The sequence below is a fragment of the Phanerochaete carnosa genome (genome assembly GCF_000300595.1).
Source record: "Phanerochaete carnosa HHB-10118-sp unplaced genomic scaffold PHACAscaffold_4, whole genome shotgun sequence".
NCBI lineage: Eukaryota > Fungi > Basidiomycota > Agaricomycetes > Polyporales > Phanerochaetaceae > Phanerochaete > Phanerochaete carnosa.
In genome coordinates this window covers 3,894,132-3,915,603 of record NW_006767631.1, presented here as the reverse complement: position 1 = coordinate 3,915,603, position 21,472 = coordinate 3,894,132, and the positions used below count along the sequence as shown (strand labels likewise).

General features: G+C 53.0%; 7 protein-coding genes across 7 annotated transcripts; 4 read left to right on the top strand and 3 right to left on the bottom strand.

Annotated features, from left to right (window-relative positions):
• Positions 1 to 12: 12 nt before the first annotated feature.
• On the top strand, positions 13 to 789 carry PHACADRAFT_208459 (uncharacterized protein; the record flags this gene model as incomplete). The annotated part of the gene is made up of 1 exon (XM_007395134.1): positions 13 to 789. One exon carries the CDS (start codon positions 13 to 15, stop codon positions 787 to 789), a length of 777 nt encoding a protein of 258 aa, XP_007395196.1.
• A 366-nt stretch (positions 790 to 1,155) lies between these two features.
• Positions 1,156 to 8,753, bottom strand: PHACADRAFT_194936 (uncharacterized protein; the record flags this gene model as incomplete). Its single annotated transcript, XM_007395133.1, has 24 exons — positions 1,156 to 1,170; positions 1,230 to 1,451; positions 1,514 to 1,543; positions 2,599 to 2,775; positions 3,077 to 3,277; positions 3,329 to 3,444; positions 3,495 to 3,563; positions 4,182 to 4,261; positions 4,319 to 4,581; positions 4,634 to 4,678; positions 4,731 to 5,033; positions 5,092 to 5,354; positions 5,390 to 5,449; positions 5,505 to 6,094; positions 6,158 to 6,270; positions 6,325 to 6,402; positions 6,456 to 6,535; positions 6,587 to 6,596; positions 6,836 to 6,864; positions 6,918 to 7,002; positions 7,051 to 7,131; positions 7,741 to 8,344; positions 8,395 to 8,594; positions 8,652 to 8,753. 24 exons carry the CDS (start codon positions 8,751 to 8,753, stop codon positions 1,156 to 1,158), a joined length of 3,816 nt encoding a protein of 1,271 aa, XP_007395195.1.
• Positions 8,754 to 11,180: 2,427 nt separating this feature from the next.
• Positions 11,181 to 13,076, top strand: PHACADRAFT_28030 (uncharacterized protein; the record flags this gene model as incomplete). The annotated part of the gene is made up of 6 exons (XM_007394008.1): positions 11,181 to 11,402; positions 11,458 to 11,592; positions 11,647 to 11,992; positions 12,052 to 12,525; positions 12,590 to 12,691; positions 12,745 to 13,076. 6 exons carry the CDS (start codon positions 11,181 to 11,183, stop codon positions 13,074 to 13,076), a joined length of 1,611 nt encoding a protein of 536 aa, XP_007394070.1.
• A 4,130-nt stretch (positions 13,077 to 17,206) lies between these two features.
• PHACADRAFT_194934 (uncharacterized protein) lies at positions 17,207 to 18,628 on the bottom strand (the record flags this gene model as incomplete). The annotated part of the gene is made up of 10 exons (XM_007395132.1): positions 17,207 to 17,245; positions 17,298 to 17,324; positions 17,386 to 17,488; positions 17,552 to 17,666; positions 17,719 to 17,836; positions 17,987 to 18,106; positions 18,155 to 18,241; positions 18,298 to 18,396; positions 18,447 to 18,565; positions 18,619 to 18,628. The coding sequence occupies 10 exons, from the start codon at positions 18,626 to 18,628 to the stop codon at positions 17,207 to 17,209; spliced, it is 837 nt and encodes a 278-aa protein (XP_007395194.1).
• Positions 18,603 to 19,462, bottom strand: PHACADRAFT_255108 (uncharacterized protein). The gene has a single exon (XM_007395131.1). It carries the CDS (start codon positions 19,220 to 19,222, stop codon positions 18,833 to 18,835), a length of 390 nt encoding a protein of 129 aa, XP_007395193.1. The 5' UTR covers positions 19,223 to 19,462; the 3' UTR covers positions 18,603 to 18,832.
• A 615-nt stretch (positions 19,463 to 20,077) lies between these two features.
• PHACADRAFT_208457 (uncharacterized protein) lies at positions 20,078 to 20,703 on the top strand (the record flags this gene model as incomplete). The annotated part of the gene is made up of 5 exons (XM_007395130.1): positions 20,078 to 20,218; positions 20,272 to 20,345; positions 20,400 to 20,508; positions 20,555 to 20,625; positions 20,685 to 20,703. The coding sequence occupies exons 1-5, from the start codon at positions 20,090 to 20,092 to the stop codon at positions 20,701 to 20,703; spliced, it is 402 nt and encodes a 133-aa protein (XP_007395192.1). The 5' UTR covers positions 20,078 to 20,089.
• A 6-nt stretch (positions 20,704 to 20,709) lies between these two features.
• On the top strand, positions 20,710 to 20,964 carry PHACADRAFT_92345 (uncharacterized protein; the record flags this gene model as incomplete). Its single annotated transcript, XM_007395129.1, has 1 exon — positions 20,710 to 20,964. A coding segment is annotated over one exon (255 nt), but the record flags the coding sequence as incomplete, so codon positions are not given.
• Between the last annotated feature and the right edge of the window lie 508 nt (positions 20,965 to 21,472).

Sequence of the window (21,472 nt, the reverse complement as noted above, 5' to 3'; positions counted from 1 at the left end):
CCTCTCTGCATCATGACATCTACTCCCTGCGTGTTTGCATCAGAACCTGGACTCGCCGACCCTTCTGTTGAGAAAGCTAAAGCGATTTATGCCAAGCTTTGCGAACTCCCAGCGCCGCTGTTCCATGCGCCCTCGCCTGCATGCAAAGACGGGCTCGACCCGGCGTTGCAGCCGGCAATCGCAGACTTGCTGCTGCATCCCGCGCTCGAGGCGGCGTTCCATCTGCTGAACCACGCGCTCTACCCTGCGCACTTCCTCGTGCGGAAGATGCAGAACGCGCGCGCAGGACAGCACCTGCACGGGATCCTGCACCGCGTCGAGGGCGACTACGACAACGCGCGGGTGTGGTACGTCGAGGCGAGCGGCCTCGGCGAGCGCACGAACAACAAGACGGACAGGGGCGGCGAGGATGCGTTTGTCGAGTTTTGGAGCAGCATGGCGGGCCTCGTCGCGTGTGAGCCTGGGGTGGGCGGTGCGGTCGAGGCCGCGGGGGGCGGGGCTGAGCTCGCGCGCAACGCTGCGATCGCGTTCATCGAACGCGTGCAGCGCCTCAAGGAGAACTCGAAGGGACAAGTGCAGGACGCAGGTGCGGGCAAAGAAGAGCGTCGCGTGCTCGAGCAGATCAGCAAGGCGGAGCTCGAGGCGGTTGTCGAGTGGGCGGCGAGGGAGTACGGATGGGGGACGTGGCACGGCGGTGACGGCAGTGCATCCTATACCGAGAGCACAGAAGAACAGAAGGAAGAGATGAGGCGGCAGCAGCACGGCGGCGAAGGCTTCCGCCAGTTCTGAGGCGTGAGAGTTATTTGTGTATGTTGGGGGTTCTGATGCGCCCTACCTCTTTTGGCAGAGTCGGGATAAGTCCACGGCTCAGGCCGATGCGAGGAAGAGAAAACCCTTTCGTTGTTCAATATCCACGATGACTGCTCTTGCCGGTCCATCACCTTGAGCCTTTTCTTTCCACTCGCCTCATCGCCCAAGAATCAATGTCTGCTGCCGCACAAGCAAGTGGCGCTGAACACACTGATCTTGCTGAAAGATCCTGTGAAATAACACCGCCAAAACATATTCATTCTCCATGATCATCCGTATATGCTCATACAATCTCCGCCTTCCATCGAAGCCGTGCACCGCGGTAGCCGAATGTTGAGCAATCGCTCAAGCTGCGCACGTCTGAAAAACGCGAACAGATCAGCAATATGAGGGCGCGGCATTGCGAGAGAAAGTGGTACCCCGGTAGCAAATTCGATGGTGAGCCCAGAGATTTCGAACGTTTCAGAAGTGGTGGTCGTGCAGGTGGTACCGGCGCAGCACTCTACGAAATTGTCGAGCACGATGGGCTGGGGCGCGCTGAAACCTGTCTCGATAGTGGCGCAGAGAGAGGAGGTGCAAGCCTGAGCGTTGGCCATGCCGATGGCGAGGGCGAGGGTAGCGATGAGTGCGGAGAACTGCATCTGAAGGATGGAAGCGGCCAGTCAGCGGTGTATACAACGAGGAAGTACAATGAGGAGCGTACTGTGAAGGATAGCGAGGTAGGAGTGAAAAGCTGCGACACGAGTGTGCTGCTGCAGTACGTTGAGGGCTGTCTGCCCAGCTTTTATACCTCCAAGCCGTCCTTCCAGGACTCAAGAGCGCTCGTTCCGTCTGCTCTGCTCACCAAGTTATGATGTCAGGAGAGGACAGTACAAAGGCACACGTCCGATCCGTACTGAATGAGTATATGGCGGTAAATGTGCTCAAAAATTCAAACCGTGCAAATGTCGGCCAAAACCGTATACTTTGAGTAAATATCAGCTAAAACGTAGACTTCGCATACATTGGAGATGACCGGGAAATGAGGATTGTGCACCATTGGAATATTTGCTCCTTGCAGGTTGGCCGGAGTTACTTGTTTGTATCAGTACATCAGTACACCGGAGGTTTCCTGTTCTAGCCGGATAATATAGGCCACCGGAAGTTTTGTTCAAAAGGTAGACCGGATACTTTTGGCTAAGCATAGGCCACCGGAAGTTTTGTCTCGAAAGGTAGACCGGATACTTTTGGCTAGCACATCCGCACGGATTTCTCTGATTTCTCTAAATCGGAAACTTGAGACCAAACCGTAGATCTTTTAAAGTCAAACCGTAAATTTCTGGGGACAGCCATCCATGTCTCAAGGCGTCCTGATCAAGACCAAGTGGAAGAAGCCAAAGACAATTCCACCAAAATCAATAAATTCAGAAAAATAAAAATAAAATAGGATAGTAAGCTATATACACTATTGTGAGGGGCAGAGTAGCTAGTAAGGTCAAGTTAGACCCACTTCCTTAGCCGGCTAGTCTGAAACAGTCAGTAGTAGGTGCAGGTGAGTTGTGAACAGCGCATGTTGGAGGCCACACAGCGGCACAAAACTAGGATTCTGTCGTGACACGCGGCAGCGGCAATCGTTGCGGGACAGTCGCTGCAGACAGTCGTGTGCGGCCACTGCTGACAGTGGTTGTTGGGGGCAGTCACTGTAGGGGCAGTCGCTGCAGTAGTTGTGGGTAGTGGGCAACCATGAGGCAGGGTGGTGGTTGTCAGGTCGTCTGAGTGCCGCTAGGTCGTTGCCTTTGATCGGCTTACCATAATTGGTATATCAAGAGCGCGCACCGTTGTCGCCCACGTCGCACCCCACGTCGCACCGGACGGGAACTGGTCGAGTGTGCAGTCAACTGGTTGGGAGTGTTCAAAGGCAGGATAGACGTTGGAGGCAGCGACGAGACACGAGATACGAGTGTCAAAAAGCGCATCTACTTGGTTCTGAACGTGTAGATTCATTAGAAGGCGCTGCGGGACGGCACTTGAGACATCGTACCTGTGAGTACCAGATGCAACAGAAGAGTAGCATCGCCAGTCGTTGCCTTCAACCCATGCATGTGCTTTCAGGCTATTGAGGACAACGTGTCAGCGTCAGGCCTTCATGCCCGATACTCACACGCACCCACCATGCTGACCAAATGCCGACCATCTAAGACCACCAGCTTGCCGTCCTGCATCGATACTCCAAGGCTCCCGCCTGAGAACAGGGAAAACGCAGCATTGGCGCGATTGGCGTGGGCACTGGAGGAGCATGGAAAACGGGCTCGGCCAGTGGTGGAAGAGATGAACGCGCATCGTGGTGCTGTTCAGCATCTGTCTGCAGACCCTCGAAGCTGTGGTCTTGTGCGAAGTCTGGGATCGGCACAGTTTGCCCTTCCGGTGGCAGGTAGGCAACACAGATTTTGTGCAAGTGAATAGTGTCCTCTGCTGGCTCGCCACTCCACTATAGCACCCACTGAGTTAACTCGCAGAAAGTCAGGTAAAAGATGCATACAATGTCTGTGAGCAGCAGCGTCTCCTTTTCTGGTGTGATAAGCATGCTCTGGATCAGAAACTTGTCTTTGCACTTTGCGCCAAGCAGGAGCATCCCCTTCATTGACTGAAGGACAACTACGAGCCATGTTGGTAAGTCAGGAGACAGCACAAACGAGACAACGCACCTTGAACCTCGACGGTCTCGCTTGGTTCGACTCGGCCCAAGTTCGGTCGTAAGCAGTACAACTGGGCAACTGGGGGCGAGTCCAACGTCAGACAAGCAGTGGCGAGAGAGAGCACAGAGCACCTTCAGAACAGTCGTCTTGACCTTGAGCGCAACCAGCTGCGTGTTTGGATTGGATATAGTCAGTGTTCGCTTGTGCTGCTTGAGGGGTCCTGCACGATATCTCTTTCAACAATGAGCCTCATATCGCCATACTCCGGCTGATGGGGAAAAGGAGAGTTGGTGCTGCGAGAGAGTTGGCTCGGGTGATGTGATGACGGTATAGCGGGCCAAGTTCTCATGGCAACTCACACGCGCTTCAAGCCCCTTTACAAGCCCCTTTACAAACCGTTAGTTACCTTGTTACAGTCAGGTAAAGCATGGTCTATAACCGCATAGCCGCATGCCGTTCTATGGTTCAGAAAGGTCTTATAGCAACGATGGCGCAGTGCTCTGGCCCAAAAATCCCTACATGGGACTAAGTGCAAAAGTAGCTAAACTAACGTTGGCAACTAGATTGATATACAGATGAAAGGGGTGTGCCCGAGGCATCATTGGTCGAGAGTAAGATAGTACGTGCAGAGGGAAACATGTGAAAAGATGCCTGTAGAGTTTTATTACCTCTTGTTGAGTGCTTGCATCTGGACACATTCGTAGTAGCCTCCACGCAGCGCGATGAGCTCGTCGTGGGTGCCAGATTTGCGGACTGCACCATCCTTGATGAAGTATCTGTTGCCGCGCCGTCACCACCCGCTACTTATAGCCCTGAAGTAGAGGAGTACTCACATGCAGTCTGCGTTCTGGATGGTCGGTAAACGATGTGCAATCACGATCGTTGTCTGGCCCTTGGCAGCACTGTCGAGTGCTTCCTGCACAATCTTCTCCAAGGTCGAGTCGTCTGCGCAATCGCAATGGCCACCGGAGAGCTGGGAGCCCTTACCACCAACCTCGGTGTCGAAGCTGTCTGGTAATGACGGCCTTGAGTTTTTTTTAGCAGGCTTCGTCGCACCAAGGAGGATATTGAAGCGGATGGTACTAGCATACAGCGTCTACCTATAAGTCAGCATGGTCATATTTTAAATGGAACAGACGATGACTCACTGGTTGCTGAGAGGCCAGAGCGATGTGCTTGCGGTACTCGATGGGCTGCTCATCGAGGTAGACGGGTGCCCATTAGTGGGTCGTAGAATTGCTCGACAAGCTGGATGGTCGTACGCTTTCCACATCCTGACGCGCCGACAAGCGCCACGTAGGTGCCAGGCTCGACAGTGAGGTTGAGGTCACGCAGAACGCGCACACCGGGACGAGTGGAGTACCAAAAGTGGATGTTCTCGAAGTGGATGCTGCCCTCGGTACCGTCGGCGTCAATGCTAGGCTCGGAGTCCAGGAGGTTGACGATGTCCGCCGCAGCGCCCCTAGCAGAGGACATGTCAGGCACGAACGAGAACACATTGTCCGCCTGCATGGAACTGAAGACGGTCGTTTGGAGCGCGATGAAGAGCTGAGACGAGGTGCGAGCCATATCAGAAAATGAGAGTGATAACGAAGAAGGACACCACCTGCGTGATCGTGTAGAGCATGTTGGACCAGAACGAGCTAGTCTTGGAGTACAGATGGAGGCAATCCTCCTCACGGGTGAGAGAAGCAACCGTACGGATGGAACCAGCAGCTTCGCAGGCGAGGTGAGTGGAGTGCTCGTGCGCCTTTTTGTTCTTCTGATCCTTGATAACAACGACGTGCAGATGAACGAAACCGCCCGAGATGACAAGCGGAACGCAGGTGAGACCGACCAAGCTTCCACGCCGGCGAGGCCATGTATCTTCTGCAGATTGTCACTTAAGCTGGACGTAAGCTGACCTGCACTGTTCTCGTCCTTGTCGAAGACGAGACCGAAGGAAGGATAGACAGAGCCGATCACTATAGATGGTGTCAGAATCCATGATACGCTTAGACAACAATAACCAATACACACAGAATGCCACAATAAGCCCTATGAGGTACTGGGGCCACATACCTCGGCTGATTCTGCCCATGCGCTTGAATAGGTAGAAGAATGAGTACTTCTGTGCCTTGCCCGTCTCCTTTCCCTGGTCGCGATGCTCGAGGATCTCCGAAGTAAGCGAGCGCGTGCCCGTCTGCGAGCGACCGAGTGGGATCTCCTCCTCTGCCTGCTTCTCAATGCTCTCTTCAGGGGTCTTGTTGCCAGCTGCCGTGTCGCTGCCGTCGTCACCCTTGGGCTGCGACGCCTTCTCGCGGGCTTCACGGAGCTTCTGGGCACTCACGAGGCACGCGTACAGGCTGTTCTCGCTCGAGGACGAGGCCGTCGCAATCGTAATCGTCGTGCGGTCCGCGGCAGCCTTGTCTAGCACGTTCTGCACGATACCCTCACTCTGGGTGTCCAGTGCACTAGTGGCCTCGTCGTCAAGGAGCAGAATGCGAGGATCTGAGATGACGGCACACGCGATGGCGATGCGTTGCTTCTGGCCGCCAGACATGAAGAAGCCACGCTCGCCGACCATAGTCTGGTAGCCGAGCGGCAGCTTGGAAATGAAGCCGTCTGTGCTGGCCGCGGTGCATGCCTTTTTGATAACGCCATCTTCTCATCTTCCGGAGCGTGCGGCGAACAATGTCGGTTCCTGGGATACAAGTCCGATTTGCGAGCGGAGCCACTTGACGTTGAGCTCTCGCAGATCAACGCCATCGAGTCGGACAGCTTCCTCGAGTGGGTCGTGGAAGCGCTCGACCAAGACGGGTAGTTGAACTTATCGTTGCCCGAGCGAGATCTCACCAACGCAGTTCTCGGTAGGGGACAACGAGTCAATCCTGGAACGCGGTCGATGGTTTCGTAGTGCCACGGGCACATGTGATAGCTAGGGGGAGTGTGTGAATGGCTATTCACCATATGGAATGACATGACGCGCACCTTGCATCTCGGGAGCAAGCAACGCGAGAACGAGCCGAAAAGGATAGCGAAAAAGACGTCGACGACGTCGCCGGCGTTCGCTGAAGGATCAATAAGATGCATACTCTTACACATTCATAATGGCAACGTACCTTCGCTGCTCTGGGTAAGCGTTTTAAATGATGAAGAAAAATGCAACAAGTCCTCCGCCATGCCAAAAAGCCGCGTTCATGTCGTCCTTACAAGTCTCCGAGAACCTTCTGGGAACCGAAAGCATGTGCAGTACGAACAGTGGAGATAACCTGAGCGAGAGCTGCATGTAGGCAGAAATGAACTTGTTCATGCCGGCACCAGTGATGCTGATACATGGCAGGATGGAAGAAAGCACAAGAGCCAGCGACCTTCTCAGAGATACTCTGCTGCACAAGATCTGAACCAATATGTCAACAGGCTAGGAAAGGAACAGGATACCAAGATACGTACGGGTGTCCATCTGGATACGGGTAGCAACCTCGCGGATCCGCTTTGTGTAGACCCAAACGTACATATAGAAGCAGCATACCAAGGCCTGGAAACGTTGAGAGTGTGTGTATTGTTCAGATTGTAACTTGCTTACTGGTATAGGCAAGACAAGATGCATTGGGAGCAGCGGCGTGCCAGAAGTTGGCAGCGGAAGCCAAGTCTGCTCCTCCTCCGTCTGTCCGAAGCTACCGGAGTTTTCAGTGAGTCGACCGAACAGTAGACTCATTAAATGCTGGAAACATTTTTGAGGGTACTATTGGGGCTGAAAGTGAGTGATAGCGTGGGTGGTGGTGTTGCGAGAGAGTTGGCTCGGGTGATGTGATGATGGTAGCGGGCCAGGTTCTCAGCGCTCAGCGCGCATCCCTCCATATCAAAGCGCGCAAAACGCAAGAGCTCGCGCACTATTTCTTCACTGAGTATATCAACACCGGCAGATGCTTCAGATGTCAGCGGTGGCCAGTCTGCCATGCTCCTTCTGCCATGTTGGACTAAAGCGTACATTCAGTTAAGATCTTACTTTCACACCGCATTTGTGAGCGCCAACTAAATTCCTTGCCCTTGCCGTAACAGCAGCAGGCTCCAACTAAATTCCTTGCCTTAGCAGCAGCAAGCTCCTGGCTTGCCAAGCACTGCTCAGCATTGTAAGATGAAAGTGAGATTAGATTGGGGTAGTGTATACACATCCAAGAAGAGACACTGGTTCATAAGAAAAGCTGGTAGCCGGCAGGCGGTTACTGCAAATTCCTGTGAGAATCTTGAGAAAAAACGGTAATAATAAACATACCAGTGTTTTATTATATGCAATTATGGCCTGCACGGCCTGCTTGATGGTGCTCTCCTCAAAAATATGACGCCCACTCATCTCTATGATCGCGGCAGTCTCAAGCTGGCATAGCGCACCCATTCCCCATATGTGGAGCTTACGGAAATGATACACGATCTGAACCAAAGGAAGAGGTTCCTTCGGACACAAGACGCGCCTAGCCACCTTCGTCCACCAAGCCTCTTCGAATGCAGCAGTGCATTGGGCTTGATTCTCACACATGACATGTGCTATCACCGGCGGATACCCTGCCATGTGGAGGCTCCGGGCATGGACGGCTTCCTTAGCCTTGGCCAAGACTGAGAGAAATTTCAGGCCAATCTTGTTCATGTCGGTGTCGGTAAGAGTGCTTAGAGGCCTGCGGTAAAGAGCCTGGAAGGCAGGGTCAACCCACTTGGCCACCCGATAGCACCGTGCAAGTTGCGCGCGGTCACATGGATCCAACTCCGTCGTCTCTGTCAAGAAATGCACTGCCCACTTGCAAGCAGGGGTAATTTCCCACAATGTCCCCAGTCGCAAGACTGCAAGGAGCATTTTCACCGGGTAAGGTGGGACCTGGACGCCTCTAAAGAGATGTTGTGGTAAGTGGTGAAAATATGAACTATGGACACGCACTTATTGTAGAGCCAGTCCAGCAGGTAGTCTATATCTTGACTCGACACCGGCTGATTTTCAGGAAATGTGACAATCTCCAATTTCATCGGATGCTCATCGGAAGACCCTTCTAGCTGGCTTGGAAGGGTAAACATGCCTGCAAATACCTCCGAATGCATGCGAAACAGCGACCGATGTACTTTATAAATGGTGGAATCAACCTGATTGGCTCAGGTCTCAGTCCCGCGCAACACATTTATTGCTGCATGCTGACATACCTGAAGCACCAGGTCTCCGTCATCTGCATAGTGCTCTATGCTCTGTGTAGGTGCAGGTGCAGATGCAGGCACATTTTCCTCCATGCCAGCTGCAAGATCCATGGTTGAACAGTGAGCAGAGTAAGTAGTGTATGAGCGTGCGGGAGGTGATGAGCTGGCAGAGCAGTGAAGAGCCTGAGCAGAAGTGAGAAGTGTCAAGCGCCCTTGCTTGCCTTTCTGTTCGCCGTGCTATTGTGCTATTCCACTCTGTGTCATGGCCACAATTCCACTGCTTCCTGCCCTCTCCAATAACCTCTCATGGTCTCCAAATATACTGGCAGCATACCGAATAATCTCTGGCGGGTGTGACCGGGCACACCGCATGCTTCAAACTGCTGAGCCCGACCCAGTTCGACTTAAGCTGCAGATAGAAGCTCTTACGTCGGACATCTGCCCACTACTCCTTGCTTTGGATAATGCAGCTCCATCAGAGAGCATTCCTCATGACTGGCTCCTGACCTGTGCACAAGTTGTGGCAGATCTGGTTCAATCTCTGTGGTCAGCATTTCAAAATGCGGAGGGAATGTAAGCACTTACTTTACACATCATGAGGTTGGCGGCTGCTAAGAAATACTGTCAGAGAATCTTTGACTACAGTACAGATGCAGCCTGTCAATGTTGTTAGGACAGGGAGGAGAGGTCGACCGAGGAAAACAGTCGACGTTGCATATCTCCATGCCGCCATGTCTCCACAAAGGAAGATCTCTGTTTCCAGGCTTGCTAAGCTTGTCGGACTCAGTCGGAATACACTGTACAGTCATCTCAAGCATTATAAAATTGACTACTCCTTCTCCAACCTCTCAGACCGCGACTTAGACAAGATCGTCAGGGCTTACAGAGCGGCAAAGCCTCAGACAGGACTCCGGTACCTTATTGGCTTCTTGCGATCACAGGGTCTTCGAATCCAATGGACACGAGTGCGCTCATCTGTTTCCCGTGTAGACTCTGTGGGAAGAGCCCTTCGAACACGCATCGTCATTCGAAGGCGCACATATGAGGTTAAACGTCCAAACGCACTTTGGCATATTGATGGCCATCATAAACTCATCCGCTGGGGCTTTGTTCTGCATGGTGGAGCAGATGGTGCTGATCGCATGGTAAAAATTAGAAGTAAGCTCAGTTCTGCAGCAAAAGTAAACTAATCGCCTGCACACAGATGGTGGCACTGAAGGCAAGCACAAATAATCGATCTATTACTGTTTTGGAGAGCTTCGCAAGTGCTGTTCGTGAATATGGGCTTCCTTCCCGCGTACGAGGTGATAGAGGTGGAGAGAATAAGGACGTATCCATTTTTATGATCCTGTGCAGAGGTGCCAACCGCGGTTCATTCATTTGGGGCTCGTAAGTGAAATTTATTTCTGAAGCAGCATAGAGCTTGGCAATTGATGTTATTACAAGCTCGACACACAACACTCGCATTGAGCGCATGTGGGTGGAGGTCGGTACCCAGTTCGTGCGGCAATGGAGGGCTTTTTTCACCCGTCTCGAACGTATACATTTTTTGGATGTTGGTGACCCGAACCACTTGTGGTTGCTCCAGCTCCTCTTTCTGGATAGGATACAGGCAGACTGCGATAGCTTCAGGCAGCAGTGGAACGCACATCCCATGTCTGGCCTTCCAGGAAATAGGAGCCCAAACGTTCGTCCTGTGTTCTGTCCATCTTACCAGCGTTTTTTGTCTAATTAGTGTTTTAGGATATGCGACTAATAGGGCAGATGAAGGATGGTATTTATATTGATGACATGGCAGGTGTGCACCCCGACATTCTAGCAGAGCACTACGGCGTACATGGAGAAGCTATTAGGCGCGCTCTAGGACAAACGGGCGCAGGACATTCTGCTGACGAAGATGAGGGCGACGCTAGAGGTGAAGAGGAGGGCGAAGGCCAACCTGGTGAAGACGACCTCGAAGAGATAGAGGTTCCTGCCAGCACCAATCCTTTTAGTGGCGGTGATGAGATAACCTTCTGTGCAGCACTTAAAATGGCTCACCAAGACCGCATCATACCCTCTAACTATGGCTTGCTTCCTGAAGAGTGGGAGAATGGTGAGTATCTCTCTATAGAGATGCTTCCTGTAGGAAAACGTGGCCGAGAAATGGCCATCTCTCTGCCAGGTAGCATTTGGCTACCTCGAGCAGAGTTGTGGACTTGTGGTTTGGACATTATGACTAGAATATTAATGGACAGGGAATAGTACCTTGTACTGGTTAATGCTACATGCCGCGCTACGCAGGAATTAGAATTAGAATTGGGCTATGCACACGCAGGAATGGGGCAATGAGGCTACGCGGCACCTACCCGATCACATCCGGGTTCCGTAGTTGGCCTAAGTTGGCCTGCCTGTGCGACTGCCTCCACCTATCCTTTCACTCTTTCTATCTATTAGCATAATAGCATCAGCCTAACCCACCTCCCACTCTTTCTATCACTCTTTCTCTTTGTTCTGTTTGCTTGTTTGCAAGCCATTCTCTCTCTCTCTCTCTTTTTTATGTCAGGCTCCAACAACAACAACGGCGGTGAATCACCCACCTCAGGCAACAGTGACCAAGAGGTACAAGCTGTTATTGACTCATTGGGTGGCATCCGGGCTAGCCTCAAGCTCCCAAAGCCAAAGATGGATATAAGTACTGCTCGCCGAGAGACTAACGCAGGCTTGCGGCGCGCGAACTCCATTGTGGCTTCTATGAAGAAGCGAACTCGGTCACAGAAGGTCGGTGTAGTTAGCTCATGGGCTCTTGTGGCAGTTTAATACTTACCACACTTAGGCCTCCAGCGGTGGGACAATGGCTGCTCAAAAGAGCAGCGGCAATGTCAACAAGCAAAAGGACGGTGCGGCAGAGGCTAAAAAACCCTTCAATGTGGAGGCCATTGTTCTCATCATCTGTGGTACTGAGATAGATGTACGCAGCCTCTATCTCAGGCTCAATTTAAGTGCTGAACTTACCTGCATATAGGATGAGGGTGACATAGTTCTGGCAGACTCCAAGGCTCCCGCGCAGCAAGAGCTGCCTAAGCTTGAAAAGAATGGCCTAGCAGTGAAGAATTGGAATAAGCCGTTCTATCTTACTGACAGCCCAGTGTCGATTGAGGAAGCCATTAATGCTGCTTTCCCACACTACAAGGCGTACGAGGATAGCAGAGCTTCTGATCAGCCAGACTCAGACCGGCCCTTTGTTCTCTGTTGGAGGCGGCATCAGCGACTCAATGTATACGATGACGGTGATGGCGAAGAATTTACAGCTGAAGCTGTTCGCACGTGTAGGGGTGGTGATCGCAAGGCTGGTAGTGCGCTTATAATTGGTAAGCTCCTAAGTTCAATTTGGAGCTGGCATAGTCTCAAGCTTCTGAATCATTTGTAGCTGCGCGCAAAGAGATTCCCCGCCATATTCTCAAGCTCTGGAAAGCGGGTGGGCACAAGACATATAAGGCAGAAATCTCACCTGAGTCACCAACTGCAACTACCGCCGCACGAGGCAAAAGCAAGAGGTTGGAGAGCAGGAGCAAGAGGCTGGAGAGCAGGAGCAAGGGGCTGGTGAAAGGCAAGGAAAAGGCTGCTGCGGTGGATGTGGATGGGCAGACAGGGCGGGCGAAAGGCAAAGGAAAGGCTGCTGCCAAGGATGTTGACCCGATCGAGGATTTCAGCTTTCCTTCCGCGCCCTCTTCTGATGGTGACGACGATGACCCTGTGCCAAGGGATCTTCTTTTTAGTCTCATGCATGGACCACCAGCAGATCTTCACCTCGAACCACTCATCGAAGAAGAGCTTGCGCCCAGTGATCTCAAACGCAAGTTATCTGAGGAGAAGACAGGAGATATTGATTCAAGCTCAGAAGGTACGCACCGCACCATAGGTATTCTCATCGCCCCCATGTGCTAACTGCAGGCCTCCGTCCACAGATTCAGTTGTGGAAATACCGCGACCGGTTCTGAAAAAGAGAAGAATCTTTCCAACCTTTCCACGGGCAGGACCTTCTACAATGATGGCAGCTTCTCTTGCGGGTAAGCATGTTCTTTACCACCTGAGCAATTTGTTGATGGGATGCATGGCACAGGTCCTTCCAACATCGCAGGTCCCTCGAACGCCGCAGCAGGCCCATCCAATACCGCTCAAGCAAGCCCATCCAAGTCAGCACGGAAGAAGATACTGTCAACGCTAACTCAGCCAAAGCTACAGCTGCCTCACCGCAAGACCAGAACCGTACCATCCGACACTATAACCGTAGTGTTGAGTTCGGATGACGAAGAACTGACTGGCTCCCGCGCACCTCCCGCTGATGGTGAAAGGACTTCTCCGCACACCACCCTGTTTTCCCCCTCGCATTACAGGCCTCCAGCTGGCCTGCCAAACCCATGGGAGGATAATCCTCCGACGCTCGGCTTCTAAGCTCTAAGCTCTGTTCGCGTTCTAAGCTCTAAGCTCTGTTCGCGTGCGCGCTGCACCTGTGTTATGTTCCATAATTTCAATTCTTCCTATAAGCTCATACGCTCATACGTAAACTCAAATCCTTTCTAATCTTACTATATTGTTCTTCTAATCTTGCCGTACCGACTTATAATCTTACATCTCTTATAATCTTTGATCTCACATTTCCGACAATCTTCATTACCGCAGACACTCTTTCAGTGATGATACCATACTATTAACCTTGACTAGACTAAAAATCCTGATAATACAGATGCTGGTTATCTGCACTTGAGAAAAGAAAAAAGAAAAAGAGGAGGCACGTCCACCTGAAAGCTCGGCATTGTTCCGCTGTACGAGACACCGTCCTTGCTCACATCTCATGACGGCTCTGACTCATGCTGGATGATTGCGACCTCAGGCAGTCCGGCACGATCATGTCTGTCTGAGTCATGAAGCGTTGTTTGCCTAGCTGCGTGATGCCGCCGATGAAGATTAGAGAGAAGTCGTGCCCAGAGGAGGACACGCACCTCCGAGGCCATGTGAAGTTACCGAATCTGTGCGCCGTGCTTGTACTGGCTGGAAACACTATTGGCAAGCCTAATAAATGCTCTGTCAGTATTCAAGAGAGATGGGCGCGCAACGCACCAGGTGTGGCGGCTCGCGGGCGGGAAGGTGAGAGAGTGAGAGTGAGATACGAGATAGATGGTGCGCATGCCCCGAATAAGATTCAAGAGAATCCCCTCAGATATGACTGGCACGACTGGCACGCACCTTCTTGTCTGCCTGGGTGAGGCCCTTCCAGTAAATATCAAAGCCGGCCAAGCCCTGTTCAGGGTTCTCGGCAATCCAAATGTCACGGCAGTAGGACCTACAAGTAGAATTCCAATGGAGTTAGTAATCTGAGTGTACCGCGGAGAGGTCCACGTACTTCCCGTAACAGCCTCCGCCGCCGTAACAGCTGCGAGGCGTACACGCGGCCAGCCCGGTGGGGGGTGGCGACGGCGACAGCACGCACCTGCGTGCTGTCCGGCACGAGCATGCATCCTGAAATTGGCTGCAATGGAGAACGGAAGGACACACGGGAGCGCCACAGGGGGCAGGACCTCGGGTGAGAGTGTGGGCGAGGGCGGTGTGCCTGCTGGTGTGCTTGCTGCGGCAGTGCCGGGCCTCGGGCTTCACGACGATGAGAGCGGCTCGCCAAACGTGTCCTCGTGCAGGTCGCTCGACGTCCATCAGCTTGTCGACTTCTTCGTCCTCGGCGTCGGTGTCTTCGCTCTCAGCTTCGCTCTCAGCATCCGCGTCCTCTCCCCGAACAAAGAGATGTCCTGATTTAGGCGCTCATCGTGGATCAAGGCAAGTGCACATACCGGTTCTATGTCCATATCGATGCCTCCCACTGGCTCACTCCTGTTGCTACCAGGAGAAGCTCATGTAAGCTTCATAGGAGCCAGGCCGTCGAATGAAGGCATCTGGCAGCGATGTAGGCGAGGGATGGCGCGAGAAAAGTGCCGAGACAGAAGAGAGTATCTCTCGGTATCCTCCGTGTCTCGGTAGGTGTGGGTCAACCCAGGTGAGCGCTCAATGGCCCACGCACGGACTTGCAACTTAGGGATGAGAATTGGGTAGTATATTGAGTACAGACTTATATCCCTTCAGATTACCTTGAAAAAAAAACCGTCTGAGGCTTCTCCATTTTGCATTTTCCTGATATTTCTACCGGTGATATAACATAACATAATTACTGTCTACTCATCATCTTGCTCAATCAGAGGACAGACTGACCCAAAAAATTGCACGAGCACGGAACATACATGACCTATACACACACAGCTTTTGAATTTTACTCTTGAACTTCTTCAAATTCTATAGCTGTGCTTCACTACAAATCTGGCTGGGATTAGAACCATATATTAACTCTGGTCTAAAATCGCATGTTTAAAAACCAAGGCAGATACAGTCCCAAAATATTTTAAAAAACCGTCTACAGCATTCTTTGAAAGGCACAATATGTGGAAAAGATGAGTAGTAGATTGCCTAAAATAAGCGCCCAACAAGCGATAAACAGTTTGGACAGTGATCCCTTTAGCATGCGCACTGGTGGGGCTTTGAAGCCAGAGCTCTCGCCATCCACTTTGGGTCACATACAACTTGTGCACATCGAAATACTACCTGTTAACTACCAACAGCTCAAGACCACACAGCGCCATTGATGTAGATCAGATTGTCATTCGACTCTTCACAGGCCGGTAAGTAATCCTGCCTTACTCTGTACTCTCGAAGACATTGTACAAAGAAGGGCCAGCATCCGTCTGTTGAGTAAGTAAAGAATTCGCAACCAAAAGACACTACGCCTTCACCACACGAGATTGCAAATGAAACACCACCGGTCTCTCGAACAACGAACAAACACTACCCGCCTAATCCACGCCGGCGCTGTAGCTGCTCGACGCAGCAGCTCGTCGATGCAGGGGCACTGCCGTATATGTAATGTGAGTGTACGAAAGCTGGGACATGGGTAAATGCGTACATGTCAACAAAGACACTAAACTTCGCTCCGTTTGCTCGTGGCAGCGCGGTGTGATCCGGTGCACGCTTTGATAGGCTGCTGCTCTGCAGAGCGACGTCGGTGGCAGCACAGGTTTCAATAATAGTTTGTGAGGTTGTGTTCTGGTGCCTAGAACATGCCGAATGCCGATAATTCGGTATGCGGGTGCGTAGGTTCTGAGCGAAAGTCAGTGTTGAGTTTTGCTCAGCCGATTTAGGCACACCTGTCTGTTTTTCATGAGCCTCGTCCTGTCGCAGCCGCATCCCTACTTCGTGCGCTCAAACGCCGCGATGGAGAGGTACTTTCGAACCTTCGTGCAGCTTCCGTTCCACCGCCTGCACCGCCGTAGTCGCCTTTGATGTTGCCTGGAGCGTCATGTGGCACGCACTAGAGGGACAAGAGCCCGAGGCACGTGCCGAGGTCCTGGACCAGGGCAACAAGCCACACAGTCTGTGCAGTAGGAACAGGGTGTAGACCATGGCAGATGGAGCTATGGTACCGCTCGACGAGCCGCTTCCGTGGAGTTGGTAGCCTTACATTGGATAAGAATAAGCTAGGTCGGGTAACAGAGCCTGCGCGAGCACTTACCGGAGAAAGGTCTCTTCCGGGATTAACTGCATGTCCACAGGGCGTTGTTGAAGAAACTTAAGAGTATTCAAAAGAACGGCAAGTCCCAGCTAGAAAGATGGGGGAAACGCGAGAGCTCGCCTTGCCTTGCAGTCAGACGGTAACTGAGCAAAATATTGACTGCAGCAGCGCCACCAGACGCGTTTTTGAGCGGCACAGCAAAGACTCGAGAGCAGGCCACAATTGACCTAGAGGTCGTTGGTGGAGAGTGGAGACAGCCCTCAAACATTGAATGCATGCCGAGACGAGACGACCTGGCAAGCCTTGCGCTTGAGGCTGTGAGGGATTTGAGTCGGAAGGTGAGAGTCGTAAAGCGTCGTTGTGCCTGAGATACGAAGTTGAGAAAGGACTAGTACGAGATGAATAGCAGTAAGTGCCGAGATGAACAGCAGTAAGTGCCGAGTATGACCATGGGAGTGAGATCCATAAGAGCCGGAAACAATAGTCAGTACGCGCTCACGTCGTGGGTCACTCGTATTGGACCTTTGCATTCACTCGTACGTACGTGTCGCTATGGGACTGATTGTATGCAAAGAACACTGAGCACTGACTCCTGAGCACTGAGCTTTCACCGATAATGAGAAGCACCGCGCGGCACTCTAATAAACAGCCCAACCCTTGCGCCCCAGTGAATATTACATCCACCCGGGTTGACTCAAATCTACTCCGCGACCACGGTAGGTGTATTGGACTGTGAGGCACCCCCATCCACGCAATTTTCTCTTCTTCATAAATTGTGATACACCCAGATATACTGCTATCTACGGTTACACACTCAGGTCGCCTCTCCTCTACATCTCATACAGTAGCACACCACATACCCATAAATACCCCCATCCACGCGGCTCTCTTCACCTAGCCGCTTGTATCTGCACGGTGATTTCCAGCTAGTTAGCGCGAGACGATGTGAATGCGAATAGACCTACCGTTTCTGACTTTACGCCGTGCTCGCCGCCGTCCGATTCAGCTGATGCTTCTGCACTGCTGTCAGTATGCCAAGTAACTCTCCTATGAATCCGTATACTCACCGCCTTAGCTGCAAGATTATTGAACGTCTATGAACACATCCACAATGAATCAGAAACTGCCATCATCCACAGATATCATATAACATACCCTTTTTTCTCCCTCGGTGAGGCCCTTCCAATAGGCCTCAAAGGCAGCCAAGTCCTCTTGGCAGTCAGGGTGCTCGGCCTTCCAAGTGTCGCGACAGTAAGTCCTGTCAGTGGGATTTTGACAGGGTTAACAAGCTGACGTCCACATGGTGAAACAATGTACGTACTTTCGTGCGAGGGATGGCGGCAGTGGCACCAATATGGCTCGTGCCTCGATGTAGCGGTCGAGCTCCGCGAAGTCGGCGCCATTCAAGATGAGCTGCGCGACCGCGCCAAAGGCGACTGGGCGCGGAATTATTTTAGAACGAGCCGTTCGGCGTGTAGAGCGCGGAACATGGTGCGTCCGTCGACGTCGTCGTGGGCAGGACTGCGACGGGTGGCTGGAGCAGGTCTGTAACGCACTTAGCAGTGTCAATCATCTTGCCGCCACCGAGCGCGATGACGAAGTCGTTCTGGGACTTCTTGCTGAGTGCAACGAGCCGGCCTCGGTGTTGCGCGTGCCCTCGCGCGCCATCTCCTCGAGGTGCATCGAGACAAACGATGGCCGGGCGGTGCCGGCGGCCTGTGGGACTCAGCATATGCTACGTCGGAACCACGCTGACATGCTCGGGATCGTCCAGCGCGCGCAGGCGCCGTGTCGCGACCTCGGCCTGGTCCTCGAAGACGGTGCAACAGCGCGCAGCAGGACAGCGTTTTTGCTGCCAATGACAGTCGCGTTGAACCTGTGAACTCACGGTTAGCACGCGACCACCAGACAAACGAGCACCGACGCACGTCATCATGACCTGTAACTTCTCCTTCTCTTCCGTCTCGTTCTCGAGCTCGAAAGTGACGCTTTCCAGCCATAGCTGCCCGTGCTGAACGTCGTCGGCGCCAGCGACGTCTGACCTATGAACCCCGGGTCTGTCTGTACGACGTTCTTCGCATCCTCTGCCAGGACAGGCGGCGTGTGGGTGAGGTTCACGTGGGTCAGGAGGGCCTTCGCCTTGAAGACCGCAGCACCCAGCGAAGCCTACGGCGCGCTCAGCACAGATACAACGCGGACAAAGGCGGTCTGCGCACCTTGGAGCCCCTCTTTGCACTCTTTGCAGCAGCCTTGCCATTCGCTGGTGCGTCGGTCTTCGCGACCTTGGAGCGCGTCGTGCAAGGCTCGGCTTCAGCAGCAATGTGTTTCTGACCGCCTGATCCCTGTCTGTCAGCGCGGTTTCCATCCTAGCACGCAAGAGCGACTCACGGGGAGACATATCGAGGTGTGTAGGATGAGCGTAGAGGTGAGAGATGTCGGGATACGAGCACGAAACGAACCTTAGTCGCGGCGCTCCACTTGGCCCTTATATGCAATTTCTGAATTCCCACCGTGGGCTTGACGATTCTTCGCAGTTTTCAGGACGATATCATCATACAGATGGAAGACGATACAACCTGCAGGCTGGCCGCCGATGGTGATGTCAAAGTAAGTCAATGAGCGGGACTTGGACATGTTGGATACGCAGCTCCCCTGCCGAAGCATGCGCCTGCTTGCTCTCGACTCCATGACTGCGATAATGGGCGGGGACGAGTGGACGACGCCTAGGATCGATTTTGAGCACACCCTGAGGCAGTGGCTCTGTGATTTCGAATGGTGGGTCCCACTCTATGACCTTCTTCTCAGGCGCAGATGTGTCGAGGTTGAAGAGTCTGATGAATGCTCCCTTGCGTATGAAGCCGACGTCCCCTATTTGCGGCTCGCCTGATGCGTGCGGCTCCGGGTACCAGAGGGCGTGGCCCTCGTGTAGCGTCGAGAGACAAGATGCATAGATTTCGTCTGGAGCGGAAAGTGGACGGCGGAAGAAGAACATGAATGCCGAGCTGGAGCTGGACCGGGATAGTACGTGTGAATTTGAATGGCAGAACAGCAATGGTAATCTCTGGCGAGCTGGAGGAGCAGACTCGTTACCAGTCTACTCGATAGTTGGTAGGAGCACGTACCGAGGGTGGGATGGCGGTTGATATGTCGCAATGGCTACCGAGGTGACTATTCGGTGCAAGGAGGCTGGTATCGAGCCTACTGGAGGAGTCAGGACACATGCTGTGGGATCGATGGCTGAGATAATTGCAGCACCATTAGCCTGATGATTTCGCACGGGGGGTGCGGATGCCCAAACCTTGAGCAGCTTATCAGCCAGCGCGTGCCACGTCCGGGTTTGGTGTCGCACTACAGTACTGTAGAATGCAATGTGAATAATGCCAGGCTCCAAAGCGTCGCTTTTTTTGTCTTTCGCTGTGACTGCTGGTGTCGAGACTCGAGACGGAGAGAACGGGTGGAAAGCGTTAGGCGCGGGCAGTATCTATGTGGTGGCCAGTGGACATCGATAAGATAAACATGTGGCATGATCCCGCTGCTCCGGTTCTCGGCCTTCGGTCCGATGTTCATTTCTTCGAGGCGCGAACGCCGCCATCATCTCTGGGCCGGCCCTGAAGAGGTTCCCTCCAGCGAACATCAACGTTGCTGACAACATGCATGTCGCCTGGACACTCAAAGACCAGAAGCCTCGACTTCCTCACCGCTGCTTCCGCCGTAGCCATCTGTACTATCCGCACTATCAAGACGTAGGGGCGGACATTCGTCTGGAGTGTCATCTATCTCTTGATAATCGGTCTTGGTGCGTTGCCATATCGTACCTTACCCCTTCTTTTGTGCTAAGCTGTCTCGCCTAGATCTGTGGATGCACCAGTCATCGAACCTTCTCAGGGACTTCCGGCACTCTCACATCAGTTGGATGGCTATCAGGCCGCGATACCAGCCTGGTGCGGCCGACATCAGCGACCTGAGCATAGACCAGTGGCAACCGGTGGTACGTCTGGCTGATTGTCGGCTGCGTTTCGGCCCTGCTCACCATCGCTGCAGGACTTCACTGGGGTGGCTGAGAGGGCAAATTCTTCTTCTCTTCGCTCAATATCTACGCGACCTACCGCCTCTACGTGTGTATATGCATATGTGGACTTCCGCGTAGTCCACTGCGCTCGTCACTTCAGCCAGGGCTATCACGACTTCCGCCTCCCGCTCCTGACGAACTTCCATAATGTGATCAGGCAATACCAACTTGACCTGATGAAGCTGTCCACTTGCGCGCAGCTGAGCCTGGTGAGACTTGAAGGTGTTCCCGGAGAGCTAAGTCAAGAATGGCCAGCTGACTATGGAGCTGAAGAGGCTGTGGGCGGCGCAGGATGACCTCGGGTGTGCACCGGGCGTTCAGGAGCTGTACGTTCCAGCTTGATATGTCCGCTGTTGTCCAACGACATTTACTGACCTATCTACAGTCTAGAAGCAGGTCGTTAAACGTGCGCTGACTTCTTGATCGAGCGCCCCGGCAAGCAGCACCTACTGGCGACGTACATCGGCAGCGACACGACGACGACGCTCTTCGGCAGCGTCTATGACTATTCGGACGGCGCGCACAACGTGAGCGCAGCTCCCGTCCGTCTCACGTTTGATTTTTCTGACGTCGTACGCGTAGCTGTCGTTGATGGAGCACGTCTGGACACGGCACGGAGCACGGCCTGCAGGACAAGGCGGTCCCGCCCACGCAGCGTTGCGTAATACTGCGAACTCGAGGGACTGTCGTGTGGCCCGTCGAGCGCGCCACCGAACAACGGAGGTATGCTCGGCTTGTCATCGTCATATCCTGCTTTAGTCGTCGTAGAGGCGGCTCTGTATGAACTACATTCCAATACACAACGGGCAAAACCCGCATCCAGTTCCGCGCGAGGTGCGACTGGACATCATCTCCAGTACCGCATCCAGTACCACATCCAGTACCGCATCCAGTCGCGCAATCAGTCGTGGGAATTACTGTCGTGATTGGCTGAACCCCTCCAGAAAGGCAGTGTCAAGTACTAAAAATAGAAGTGATGCACTGCCCCAGTGCCCGACGCTGTCCACCCTTGAAGCTTGAAGCTTGAAGTTGTGTCAGTGTCCAAAGCAATTCTCAGATTATTTCGCCAGCCTATTTCTCAGGTGCCGGCTGAATAGCGGCACAGCGTGATGGCGTGATGGGAGATAAGCAATATTCCGCGCGCATTCTCAAGGCTACCTGCCAGATTGAGAG